Source organism: Saccopteryx leptura, chromosome 2, assembly GCF_036850995.1.
Source record: "Saccopteryx leptura isolate mSacLep1 chromosome 2, mSacLep1_pri_phased_curated, whole genome shotgun sequence".
Taxonomy (NCBI): Eukaryota; Metazoa; Chordata; class Mammalia; order Chiroptera; family Emballonuridae; genus Saccopteryx; species Saccopteryx leptura.
In genome coordinates, this window is record NC_089504.1 from 277,244,992 (window position 1) to 277,258,868 (window position 13,877).

Below are 13,877 nucleotides of genomic sequence, written 5' to 3' on the forward strand. Positions count from 1 at the left end.
GGCAGGCTGTGGGGTGCTCCATGGGCATCACCCGCAGTTCACTGGAGCAGGGAAGTGCAGGGCTTGGCCCGTAGTCAATAGAGTTTACATGGGCAAGTTTACCAAGTGGAGAGGTGCCGGAAAAAACCAAGTTCCCACAGCCAGGAACCCCAGGGGAGGGTCAGATTCATCTTCCCAGTAAGCCTGCAGAGGCCCAAGTGCATGGAGCCCAGGTTGTGCCCTCCAGTGTGACCTTGACCACAGCACACAATCCCTCCCAGTTTTCTCACCCAAGGCATGAGATTAGTAACATTTACTCCCCTGACTGTGTGGGCCACATGGACCGATAAATCTGGAAATGCTTGGGAGATTGGAAGGCGCCTTACAGACAGGCACTGAGGGCATCAAGGCCGCACACTTTGAGCCATTTGCCCAGGATCTACAGCGACTGCCGGGGCAGGGACCAGGACCCACGTTAGCCGGATTCCCAGACAGGCCTCAATGCCCCCAATTAAACTTCCTGGGAGGCCGCAGAGGTGTGCCCTGTTCCAGTCAGTTTCGAGATGGCAGTTGGATACGAACTGGTTAAAACCAGGAAATTCCATGTTTTTATAGAACGTTGGAGGGACTTTCCCATGGCCACACCTGGTGGTTTCCTCTGGCAGCCCCACCCCTAGCTCAGTGACACCAGAACAGGAGCCCAGCTAAGAAGTGCCTCCCGCTCAGATAGGCACACTTGCTGTTAACCTGGCAGCCAGAGGCGCTGCTGCTGCTGCTGGGTCCTCCTCAGAGGTGCTGCCTGCTGCTGGTCACAACAGGACCAAGAGAAATGTCCCCGAGGTCCTTCTGCTTTCCACCCAGGATACCCAGCTTTCCACCAGCGGCACACGGTAGAATTGCACTTCCTTGGCATCCAGGGGTTGGGTGGAGCCGTGTCATTTCCCAACCAAAGCATTTCAGTGCTGATGCAAGAGCCCCCAGCCCTCTGACAGTGTGACTCTTAGACATAGTGACTGTTCTCAGTCAGGGTCTCTGAGTGACTGTCATGAGCAGAGACCTGTGCTGGCCCCACTAGGCACATGTACCTTTAATGATTAATAACCTCTGTTGTTTTCAGCCATTGAGGTTTGCAACATAATCTAGTCCAGTGGTGGTCAACCTGGTCCCTACCGCCCACTAGTGGGCGTTCCAGCTTTCATGGTGGGCGGTAGCAGAGCAACCAAAGTATAAATAAAAAGATAGATTTAACTATAGTAAGTTGTTTTATAAAGATTTATTCTGCCAAACTTAGCAAAAATCTGACATAAAGTACTTGTAAATAATTATTATTATATGCTTTAACTTTGCTTTATAAATTTTATTAAGTAAAGTTACTTCCCTACTTAATAAATCACCATTAGTGTGGAACCGGTGGGTGGTTAGAAAATTTTACTACTAACAGAGATACAAAAGTGGACGGTAGGTTTAAAAAGGTTGACTACCCCTGGTCTAGTCCATCCCTAAAAGTCTACGTGTTTCCCTGATAAACCTGCTCAGTCTTCATCAGCACCCCTCACTTCTCTCTCCAGCAAGCCAGTGTCTCTCTCCAAGTGTCTTAAGTGCCCTCAAAGCAATAAATGTGTGTGTGTAGCAGTTACTAGGAAGCAGGCACTGTGTGCTGAGGATGCAAAGGTGAGACCAACCAGGAGTTGGGGTTCAGGACAGCATGGCAAACGCTCTGTGATACTATATACTTCAGCAGGTGGTGATGCTGTGAACCTGGCAGAGGGGGCAGCAGAGAGGGGTGGTCAAGAAGGGTTTGCCAGCAGAAAGGATGCTCCACCAGATTTTGGAGAAAGGGGAGATGGGCAGAGAATTGGTAGTCAAAGTTAAGGCACTCCAGGTAGTGGGAACACATGCAGAGGCACAGAAACATGAGAAGAGGGTGACTTGTTCAGGGTACGATGCATGGTCGGCTAGAGAAAAGGGGGGAGATGTGGGCGGTGGGCGGGAGCCCTGTGCAGTGTTTCACTGGGCATTCTCTGTGAGGTTGCATCATCTGTGTGGACAAATTGAATGAAAGTCTTGCCTGCGGTTGAGAGCTGCTGGCCCCAGCTGGGGCAGCATGGCCACTGTTTCATCTGGGGTGAGGCAAGAGCCTGGAGAGCACCTGGTGGGAAGAGGAAGTCTGTGAGGGGCTTCACCACATCTTCCAAGTGGCTCTGAGGAGTATGAAATAGAAGTGGCAATTCAGAGGTAGGGCAAGGGCTAAAGGTGGGGAAAGGGGGGGGGGGTTGACGGCAGCTCTTGGGGGGAAAGCTCACATCTGCCTTCTACCAAGGGAGGCCAAGCATATACTGGAAAGGACAGGAGCTTTGCCATCATAGAGGTCTGAGTCCTGAATACCACTTGCTCTGCGTGACCTTGAGCAAGTCATGCAGCCTCTCTCACAGGGTTGGTGTGAAACAAACCGAGATGAAGTGCTTGCTATCTGGTCGGCTCTGAATAAATACTAGTTGCCTTTTCTGCCCCTACAGCTGCCTCACCTGCCCAGTGCCTTAAAGGAGAGGAGAAAGAAGAGCTAGGGCAGGTGGGATGTGAAAGAGCTGAGCAGTGTGTGTACACACCATGCTCAGTCATTTATGCAGGGCTGAAGACCAAGGTCTCTGAGTCCTGCTCCTTGCCACCTCACCAGTCAGCTCTGGCCAGGAGCTTTGGGTGGGGAAGGAGGGACAAACACTGAAGCCAGATGTGGCACTACCCCCAAGCAGTGGGATGTCCATGGTCCCCTGAGCCACCACACGCTTTCTTGGCATGGAAAGTATTTCGCTCATTCTCTTAACACTTCAAACCTACTCACCATTCCCTCCCACTCTCTCAGATACAGCCTTTGCCTTAAACTTAACTGAAATAAAAGCAATCAAAAGGGAACTCCCTTTTCTCACCCCACAACCACTGCCTGTCTTGCATCACCCCTGCCTCACCTCCCATGAGACCGAAGTGCCTCTTCTCTGTCCCTGGCCAACCCTTCTGTCTGTGCCACCCCTCACCCTCTCCAGCAGTCACTCTTTCAACTGGGTCCTGCCCTGGAGAAAACATGCACCAACGCTGTCCATTTCCAATGCAAAAACCTGAGCCCTTGACCCATTCTGACACTCCCCAATCAAAACACCTTTGAATGAGCTGCCCAGAGTCCGACTCTCCCCTCTCCCATTTGCTGCCCAGTCCCCTCCAGTCTGACACATTTCCCCTCTATGCAGTGTTCTTGTCCAGGTCCCCAGAGATTACTTTTCTTCGCTGGCCTCCTCTTACCCAACCAGCATTTGCTGCTGACCACTCCCTCCTTGTTGAAACATTCCTTCTCTTGGTTTCTGTGACCCTGCTCTCCCAGACACCTACCTGTCACTCGCTCCCTCATCTTCCCTGCTGGCTTCCTCTGCAAGATTTCTAATTATTGACACCTCTTTTTTCCATTTACATATTCTATTGGGAATTTCATAGTTTGAATACATCTATAACATAATGGTTACTACATTTGTTTTTGAGTACGAGCTGTCCCCAAACTCCATATTCATATATCCAAGAGCCTATCTGATGTTCCCATTGGATGTCTAAAATTATCTCAACCTTACCAGGCCAAACAGACTTCCTGATTAACTGCACCACTCCTTGCCCCGTATCTTACTACACAGTTTTATTGTTAGAGTAACACTTATTTTGCCTATTTATCTCTTCTCCCTGAAACTAGAAAGCTCCATCATCCCTTTCTCCTGCTCAGTGTTGTATGACAGTGCTTGGCCAGTGAAGCCAACTCTTGAATAAAAAGAAGTTTCATATACCTACCTATGGACATGATATTTAGATTAGATAATCATAATGACCGTTTCCTAATTCATACCCACCTGGTCTTCTTTTTTGGTTTCTATCTGGATGGAATGGGCCTGTTTCAACTGTGTCATTGTCACTAGTTTCTATCAAGCTCCCATCAGGATATGTGAGATGAATGAAAAGAATTAAAAAAAAAAAGCCCACCTTTGCCTTGGGATTCTCTCAGGATTCTTTGGTCCTTTGCTCGTAGCTTTAGAACTAGCTCCATCACCTAACTCTTCGCCCACATTAAGGACTGGGAACTCGTCCACCACACAGGCTGGCAAGAGTCAAGAACAAATGACTAGCAAGGGGCACTCAGGTGTGGCTTCACCATTAAAGTGAGGGAGAGAAGAGGAAATATTGGAAGGGCATGAGAGCTGAATAAAAGGTGTATAAATAGCAGGTGCAGATGACAAACTAGAAGATGTAATGTCCGGTCTCGGGCCTGGAGCAGGAGTCCCTGTATTATCATTGAACACTGGGCACTCCCTTGGATACAAAATGTCATCCATTCGCCAGGGCTCCTAGTATTTGAATAAGCCCACTAAGAGTACGTGTGAGTGCTAGGGGCTCAAGGATGCTTTTAAGTTATCTTTGAATAACTTCAGCCTTGAACTCATGACCCGCTAGAGGCAAATTCTAAAGGAGAGAAAGCATTTCTGTGTGCCCCCCGTGCCAGCACTCAACACAGCATATGGGTCAGCTCTTATCCCAGAGGCAGGGGCCTGCCAAGGGCAGTGACTCGGGGCTTTGGTTGTAGAACTAAAACCTTCAGTCAGCCTTGGTTGTGGCTGGCAAAGCTTCCAAGCAATGTTGTGGGCCCATTCCTCCGAGTGGGAAATCTGACCAGGGATAGAAATGAGACAGTCCTTACTGAAGACAGGGGAGGTGGATTCTGTGGAGGAAATGTGTCTCTTTGCAACAGACTGCCCAGTGGATCTGGAAGACTTCCTACACAACCTCTTTGGTTTCACACATGGGTGAAATACTATAGAAATGCTAGGGGGAAAATCCACATTCTAAATGCACCAGTGCTACATCTGCCTGGCAGAGGAAGAAGGTGGTTGGCTCCCAATGTCCCTAATTCCTTGTTCTGTTGCCAGGCAGCGCTGTTACCACGGGCACATCAAAATCCCTCTTGGGCAACTGGACTCGTGGGTTGGAAATTTCAGGGAGTGGAGAAGGGATGTGAACTACAGCACTGAAACCTAAAAACGTATTTTATTTCGAAGTTGTGCTTTGGATTTTCCCCAATCCAATATCTGTTGAGTGACAGTCTTAGGTTCACACAAAGCATCTCCAAGCATACATACAATATTCCAGTTATTAACACTATTTAAAGAATATACCATTGTACACAAACGTGACATACAAGTCAGACGCCACAACAATGCGATTCCCTGGAAGATCTAACTTCTCTTCTGAACGTGAAGTACATCCACACCAGCCCTTCCAGTGGGCTGTTCATCCTGTTGCTGGCGTCATCTCTCCTCGTCTCCGTGGGGAGAAACCAGGGTGCCCTGAGGAGGTTGGCTGAGACCAGTGTTTCCAGTTTACAGGCTGCTGGCTGCAAACTCCTCTTTTTTCAAACTGAGACGCTGTAGCCCCACCCCACCTCTGTTCCCCAAAGACAGACCCATCAGAGTCCACACCAGGAAAAAGACCCAGGCCTCAAGGGCCAGAGCGGGGCTCACTGAAACATCATGCTGGTTTAGGCAAGCGCATCTGAGGAAGACTGGTCTCCCTAGGCCTGGGGGTGGCCAGATCCTTTTGGCTTTTCGGTGTAAAAAAATCACAGTGTGCAAACTCAATTCCAGTTGACCGCAACGAGCTCTGCCGAGAAGGACTCTCCTTCTCCAGGTTCCTCGTCCTCTCGACAGGACCATCTCACAGGTGTCAGGAGCACCAGAGAGGGGAAGACAACTTGGCTCCCAGAGAGGGGGAGTAGGTGACCATTCACACACTGTCCAATTCATGATGCACATCAGCAGATGGACACTGACCAAGGGGATGGCAAACACAGTCAGGTACAGGGCTGAAGAGAAATAAGGCAGGAACAGCAGAACAGGCCCAAAGCACTGTCATTAAGAAAGCTTTGCTTTCTCTTTCTTAGAGACGACTGTGCTGGACAGAGGGGGAAAAGGGAAGCTACGGGTACCAATTTGGATCAGCTGGATCAAAAGGAATGTCAAGTGAAGGGTGAGGTTCCATTTTCGGCAAGGAAATAGATCCTTGGGCATGAAAGACCCTGTTGGCTCAAGACCCATGTAAGTCCAGGAGAGAGACAAGGACATGCCACCAAATGAAGGAGCGAGAGCCGAGAACCCGGTGGGTTGTTTGTCCCAGGCTGACCTATCTCAGCACAGCAGCTCCTCATCTCTCCCTGTCATCTCCTGGGATGGTTTGCCTAGTGCTGCAGGTTACCCTTCTAATTAGGGACTTCCCACAAAGCTCCTTTTTCCCTTCACACAGAATGAGGAAAATTCTACTACTTATACAGAGCCAACTACCAACTTCAAAATATTGGTCCGAAAAGGATATTCTAGGCTAATGATAAGAAAATTCAGATTCTTTCTATTTGAATGGCAACCTACAGCCTCTCCTGAACTATAGAAAATAATAAGGCTAAAAGCTGCAGCTTTAAAACCAGAAAACAGAAAAGAGGAATGAGTTTCAGGTTTAATTCAAGTAGGTATCTGAGACTCATGAGCCTGGACTGTAACTGTCTCCAGCTCTGGTCCTCCTGGGACAACATAATACTAGAGGAGCTGGGACCGTGGGCACCAGGTTTGGAAACTGGATTACAGAAGACAAGGGCATCATTTTTGCTTTTTGGAGAAGAACCAGAAAAAAGAGCAAAGAAAGGCCAAAATATTCAGCCTCTAATTTTTAATTTTCTTAGCTTCCGGCCTTGGGAAGATGTTAAAGCCCGTGGGGCCAAGGTTCTCTCAGTTGTCCTTGTTTGGATAAAAGAAAACATGTTTTAAGGAGAAATGTCTCTCTTTAATGTGACTGGGGTTCTCCCAAGCCCCTGTTGGTCCCTGAAGAGAAACCTTATAGAATAACCAAACTAGGGGGCGGGGGTGAACTTAGGATAAGTTTTAATTTAGGAACAATCTGGGAGTTAGCAAAGCTGAATTTAATTTTTTAATACAGTAATGAATTTTGTTTTAAGTGCCCAAATGAGTGGGAGGAAGAAGGACCCATTTCTTACCTTTTCCAAGCCTGCCATAAACAGAATGAAACCCTCTTAAGACTCTTTACCCTAAAAAGAACCAGCTATAAAACTGTCTTATACAGGAAATGTCTTAAATGGAAAATGGTCCATCAGAGACAAAGATAGGAAACCAAGAAATGTCTATACATTCAGAAAAACTCGAGAAGTTCCATAAGAAGATTGAGTTGTAGTTCTACAGGATGGACGGGAGCAAAAGCAAACACCAAGGACCAATTCACACCAATAGAAAGAAGAAAGCCCCCAGTCCCTAAACAGAGTACAGGATCGAATCCCATCCTGCTAAATTTCCTATGATGGAGAGATCTCAAAGGCCAGGTTCTCTGGCCCAGACAGAACGAGATTTGTAACGGAAAGAGAGACCCCTGGTGGCTCCTGTGTGAACTGCCACAATAATTTACAAAGAGACCGGTTTAGGACCAGGAGAGGCTACAAGTACCAGAGACTAGAAAACCCAGTGTGTGTGTAAAATGAAGAATGGACTATATATGATTCTCTATAATCAGTACCCAAAACAAGATGCCACTGAGAGCTGGATGTCTGTACCAACCACCTGGTTAGGCATCCCCTGTGCTGAAGGGACTGAGACTTGAGCCTATGTCCTCATGACTTGCCTGGCCAGATTTCACAGTGACCTGATAATGGAAAACTCTATCTCTGGCTAACCTAAGAACAGTATGTACTGTAGCTGACTGAATTACGACGACTGGGGGAGGCAGAGGGCATTGGGAAGGGCCGGGCAGGGTGATAATGAGGGCTTCATTCTCGAGGTTTTGGGTGATGGGAAGGCTAATTCCTGCAAGAACAACTTAAATCTAATTTTCAACTGAAGTCCCCAAGCTAGTTAAATAGGAAGATTTTAATAACAGTCAATCCCTCCAGTCCCCTTGCCTAGAACAATTAAATTATATCCCTCAGACAGTACAAGACTTGTCAGCAGACTGTGGGGAAGCTGATGAGTTGACACCAGGGCTAGTGGCATTTGTTTTGGGGAAGACAGTGGGTTTGGGTCGTGTGGCTGGTGGCTTGACTGGGGCAGCCATCTTTACAGACTTGACAGGCCGGAAGGCGCAGGCGATGTCCCCAGCAGTACTGGCACTGCGCTGGAAGGCAGGCTCGGGGTCCTTGAGGAGCTGGGTGTGCAGGGGGCTGGAGGGCTCTGATGTGGGGGCCACTACCGGCGAGGTTTTGAGGGGCTCCAAGGTGTCCAGAACCACGTCAGGGGTGTGCTTGACACTGCTCTGCCGCTCTAGTTCCCGCAGCTCGTTCAGGGCAGAGTTCATAGTTGCCTCAATATCCTGCAAAACAGGAAAAGGAGGAGGTGAGGCAAATGTAGGGAGAAGTCCCTAAGGGTCCTATTTCAACACTATAGGCCAAATCGTGGAGAAACCAACTGCATGAGATGTCCAGATTATTTTACTTGGCCAAAGTCCTTGAACATATGAATGTTCAGAACGTGTGTGTGTGTGTGGGGGGGAGGAACAAAGGGATTTGCATTATTGTGAAATTTCTTTTCCCCTTTAGAACATGGTTGAGACATTTTTTAAATAGAGTCCTCAGGTTTCAGAGGTATGCACTGAAATATTTATATAATCCAGTGGGGAGGGAAAAGGCAGATGAACCAAGAGTGGCCAGGAGTTTGGCCATGTACATGGGATTCATATGCAATGCAAGTCTCTTTATGTTTGTATATGCTTGAAATTGTACCTAATAATCATTTTTTAAGTGGTAGAGGTCAAATGTGATTTCTGTTCTCTTGGACTTCAAGGCTGAAGATGAAGAAGGTTAATTCTCCCTCCTCAAGGGCTAAGGAACAGGTCATGAGCCCTGGCCCTGAGGGTTCATTGGGACACCTTCCCTGCCCTTCTCCGCCCCCAACTTGAAGCCATTTCCCTCTACCCATCACCAAGAGAGGGGACCAAAGAGTTACCAGGAGGGGTAGCCAGAGCCCGCATAGGTGAGGTCACCTTCTGCAAGTCATAGTGGAACATTCAAGGTCTTAGAAAATCCCAGTCCTAGCTCAGGGACTCAAGGCAGAACCAAAGACCCTTTGTATGCGGCCAGCTGCCTCCCAGGGAGACCTCCCAGCTCCCCCGCCCTCCCCACACTCGTGTGTCTGACACCCCCATACCACCACAGGGCTCCTTCCTTGGAATTAGGCTCATATTGAAGGATTGTTATGTTCTAAGCAAAGGCCCTCGGTTACGGTATCTTTGTCCCACAGGGTGATCATGAGTTCTATTGATAGTGAGTCAATTTCCTGCAGACCTATGATGTTCTCAAACCTTAAAAATGCTCAGGAAGAACTCCACTTCCCTCCACCGTTCTACTCTATAGCTAGAGTCTATCCCAGCTCTGTACTTGTTCTGACATTTCTATTGACACCTGGCCACAGAGGGAGCTGGGAGGATTCCCATGGTGCAAAGCAGACTGCAGCCGAGAGCTGAAGTAAAGACACAGACATGGAAGACTAGCAAAGCAAGAAATCTCGACCCAGAGCTCAATCCTGTGCTTGCCAGGTATACCTTCCCTAAGCAGAGCACCACAATTAAGCCATGAGACCACATCCAGCCTGTACTGCCCCCTGGAAGATGGGGTGAGGAGAATCTCAAGTTAGTTGAGACAGAAGAGGGCAACAAGGAGCCCTTAGTTCCTACCTGGTCTAGTGAAAATTATAAAGTTGAGAGAGACGTCTGAGTGAGCTGCTTGGAGTGGGCCTGGTAGTCGGATTTTTAGAGGTGGGATTGTATCTCTAATATTTCATGAAAAACAGAGACTTGTCAGTGTAGTGTATACAAGGAAAAAAGACTCCTGTAACCATGGGGCTCATCACCACTACATCTAGAGACTTGGGCTGGAAACCCTTCTGGTATCTGAGCCCTCAGTGGCAAAGTACTTTGGGGCCTTGAAGACCAGGAGCAGACTGTTGACTGAAAATCTAGGAACTAGATATTAGCCTTAGGAAATGGGTTGACAGAGATGGGTAGAGTGATAAAAAATGTGGCCAGAACTATATCTGAGCCTCAACACTCAGGCAACTTCCCAAAGTATACCAGGTTCTCAAGACTCAAAACTATCGAAATACTCTGAGTGGTTTTCAACCAACGTGGTTAACTCTTTTGTGGACCAGCATGAAATTTCTGGTGGACCAGTACCAGTCCGGAGACCAGTGGTTGAAAATCACTGTTCTTTCTGTAACTACCAGCTTTAAAAATTACAGCAGCCTTGCAAATAGCTCATATGTGAACAGAAGCCTGAATTCTCTTATTTTGACATCATATTCTTCTTGAAGAGAGAGGCGCTGGCAAATTTCTTGGAAAGGCATCTTATCAGGTCCAGATGTCCAACAGTCTCTGAACTCGGGATATAATGTACAAAGTACTATAGTTTCAAGCTCTGTTGTAATTAATATGGGTTGCACTAAGCAGTAGTGACAAGTGTAGACTCATGCCAGCTGCTTATTCAGGAGCCCCCAGTTACCTGTGCAATGACCTCAGGATCCATGGGCCTATGGTTATTGAAGCTTTTTGACCTTCCAGCTGTCACTGTCTTCCGGATCTGTGGACTGTCCAGCCGATTCTTCAGTGATGAGTGGCGGCTGATGGAGTTGAGGCTCCCATGCCCACTGATGGAACACTTATCTGGCCCTTCCTTGGGGAGACTCTGGCTCATGATGGGCTGGGAAGATGGGCGGCAGCTAGCCCCCACCCCCGGGGAGGTGGAGTCAGTCAGGGAACCGCTTAGCCCATGGCTGTCACTCCGAAATGTTTTCCGGATGCTCCCAGATTCTGGTCGTTTCCTTTGCCTTCAATCACAAACAGAGAGGGCAGTGTGACCAGGGAGCCCTGGCTGGAGGAAGCTAGGACTAGTGAGAGAGGGGCAGATGCTGGCGCCCAGGGACTTCTGGAAGGAGAGGGTCACAGCAGGCTCTCTTCCTTGCTTTCTCCATGTTTCTGTTCCCCAGCCACCCCCATCTGGGCAAAAGAGAAGTGGATACTTACTTGGTAGTTGTGGGCTTTGAGTTCTTGAGATGTAAAGTGCTGCTTTCAGGAAAAATGTCTGATTAAGTGAAAGTTTCTAATGGGAGAGAAATTCAGGCAAAGGCCCCCTCTATTACCTGCTGTGAACAGAAACCAGGCCCCAGGAAGGAGAAAAAGTCTCACCATCACCAAGAAGGTGGAGAATTGCTCATAAGAGGAGAGTTGACTTTTCCAAATTTTAGCCTGTTTCTTTCTTCAACTACAAGACTGCAATCACTCTGGGCTTTGGCAAGAGGCTGTTGTTACTTATTTTGCAGACATGGAACGGAATATTTTTCAAAAGGCTGCAATGTTGCGGGGTAATGCCAAGTTTGTGCATTTCTTAGAGTAGAAATACATCCACATGACCTGAAGTCACCCAGCATGGGCTTAACCCTGGCTCTGAGTCCGTGTATTTCAGACCACTAAGGCTCTCATACAAAATGGTTTGGCAGAGTCCTAGTTATATGGGTGGTGCCTATTACTGAATAATTTCATTTTCTTTTGGAATTAGATTCTAAAGAACCTAAACTAAGAAGCAATAGAACTTTGGGTTTGGGATGGCAGCTGAGCAGCTTTGATCTTAAATCTATGAAGGGCAACTGGGGCTGCAGTGAGAACTGAGGACGGAGAAAGGTAGGACCTAGTCCATGATGCAGGGCCAGCATTCTAAGTCAGTCCTCGTACTCTTAACTGTTAGGTCTTCCTCATCGTATATCCCCAGGGCCTGGTCCAGGGCCTGGCACAAAGGAGATACTCCGTGAAGCTCCCTGCTCAGTGGTTGAGCCATGAATGCCAGGCACACTGGAGTGGAAGAAGGATGTTCTCAGTGTCTTGTTGAGCCCAGCTGAACTAACTCTTCCTCTGCTGAGTCCTCCCTGGCACCCCAACTCCCAATAGTAGGCAGAACTGATCATTCTCTCCTCTGTTCCCTCAGAGCATCTATGGCACTGCTTTTCAGTTTCCTGTCTATATGCTACTTACACTGCCAGACTGAGCTCTGAGGCCTGGGACCATCCTATTCCTCTCTAAATACCCAGCATTGGCGCTTGGCACAACAGTAGGTGCTCAGTAAATGTGTGGAATTAAATTGATATGCCACACCCAATAACTCCAATTTCCTTTTTCCTCTCGAGGTCGGCTAACAAGGTGAACGCGGCTGAGATTTGTGGAATCTGTGCCAGGGCCTGGGCTAGGCCTTGAGATGTAAAGAGAGGAACAGAGAGTTCCTGCTCAGTCCGCTGGGGGATCCGAGAGCAGCTTGAGGCCTCAGAGGTGCCTGCACTGCTTTGGGAACAGAGTAAGGGCACTAATGCAGCCCTAAGGAACTGGTGGGTGTCAGAAAGACCTCCCAAAAGAGGTAAATCTTTGGACTAAGTCTCGAAGGGAGAGGAGGAGGTAACTAGGTGAGGAGACAGCAGGTGTGTCTGGGTGAGAGAGCCCGGGGCACCCAGGAAGTGAGGGGCCTTAGGAGTGATGTGTGGGGAGAAATGGAAGGCAGAGTGCTCCTAAGGGCACGGCACATCTGGAGGCCGCTGCTCCCACAGGCTAGGTGTGTCCAGGTCGACTGTGTCCTCCAAGCACCCCAGCCTAACACCACCAATCAAGGAGATCAAGAGAACTGCCTGGACTTTCTACCAGATGCTTATCTTTTGACTATTTCAGCTATGACTGTACAATTTCTTTGTACAAATGGCATCAAATATACGGCATTAAAAATATGTACCTAACTAATAATTTAACTTTCTCTCACCAACCCTGCATTGGTTTCTGGGTTAATTACAGGCTTGTGACCTTATGATTATAGGTTTATAATTAACAAAGACTTGTAAGTAAAGAAAAATGTGATTAGCCCACAGTTACTTTTTACTAGCTTGCCCTCCCAGCAGGACATTATGCTGGAGAGAAATAAAATCCTCAATCATTTTACTGGTCTGACTTCAATTATAATACTACACTTAGTAAGCTGAATAAGCTACTTTACTAACTTGAGGGCGAAGGAGATGGAGAAGAGCCACGTGTCCCAACCACGCCCCCTGCTACCGTCTGGTTGGAAAAAAGCCAAGAGATCTGGGCGACCTGGAGCAGTTTAAAAACAACAAGCATCTTTTATTCTCCTTCCAGTTTCAGTGTCCAGAGGCTACGGTTAACAGGTTTTCAATGTGCAAATCATTTCATTCCTCCAAAGCCAGAGGGGAATAAAAACTGTACATCACTTCAATCCATATTCATCAGGAGTGCCCTGGGGCTTGTCATCCTGCTGGCACTGGGCCAAGTTTCTGGGTCTGGCGGAAAGAGGTCTGTAGGCTTTGGGACTTGGTGTCTGGCCCCTTGAGATGAGATTAGTTCTCCAATAACCTGAATGTCTCGAGGGGAGGCAGCAGCACGCAGGCGTGGGATCCCTCTAGGCAGCCAGACTGGGTGTGGGTGGAGTTAAAACCCAAGATGTTGCTAACAGCCACAATGAAAGCTGGGGCAGAGTTAAGAGCCTGCTGGACAGGAGTGGGAATCTGCAAAAGGGCTAACAGGGAAGGATGAGAAACAAGGCTAAAGCAAAAGGGGAAAAAATGGATCAATATTTCTACTGGTGTGAAAGGGCAGAAAGAAAGGGAGCTGGGGGTTAGACATGAAAATAAAGAGCTCAGGACAAAGCTGTCCTTGGGGGCATGGTGGTCTCCCTTCCGTCACAGGAGTGAATGCAGGACAGGGGGAAAAACAGACACATGACATCTAAAATCCCTCTGGGGTAACATGAGCTTAGTAGAAGTCACACAAGACTTTGGATCTTTAGACAG

General features: G+C 48.0%; 1 protein-coding gene across 5 annotated transcripts in view; it reads right to left on the reverse strand.

The window, feature by feature from the left end:
* Positions 1-5,030: 5,030 nt before the first annotated feature.
* The window catches only part of SRGAP2 (SLIT-ROBO Rho GTPase activating protein 2), a 275,486-nt gene continuing 266,639 nt past the window's right edge, over positions 5,031-13,877 (reverse strand). For 2 of the 5 annotated variants that reach the window (XM_066361906.1, XM_066361905.1), the window contains exons 22-23: positions 10,544-10,868; positions 5,031-8,361 (exon numbers count right to left, since the gene is read on the reverse strand). In XM_066361906.1, coding sequence (XP_066218003.1) covers positions 7,978-8,361; positions 10,544-10,868 — 709 coding nt within the window. In that variant the 3' untranslated portion in view covers positions 5,031-7,977. Of the gene's footprint in view, positions 8,362-9,720; positions 9,816-10,543; positions 10,869-12,686; positions 13,604-13,877 lie in introns of those variants that run through there. The other 3 variants (XM_066361907.1, XM_066361908.1, XM_066361909.1) reach the window with 3 other exon arrangements.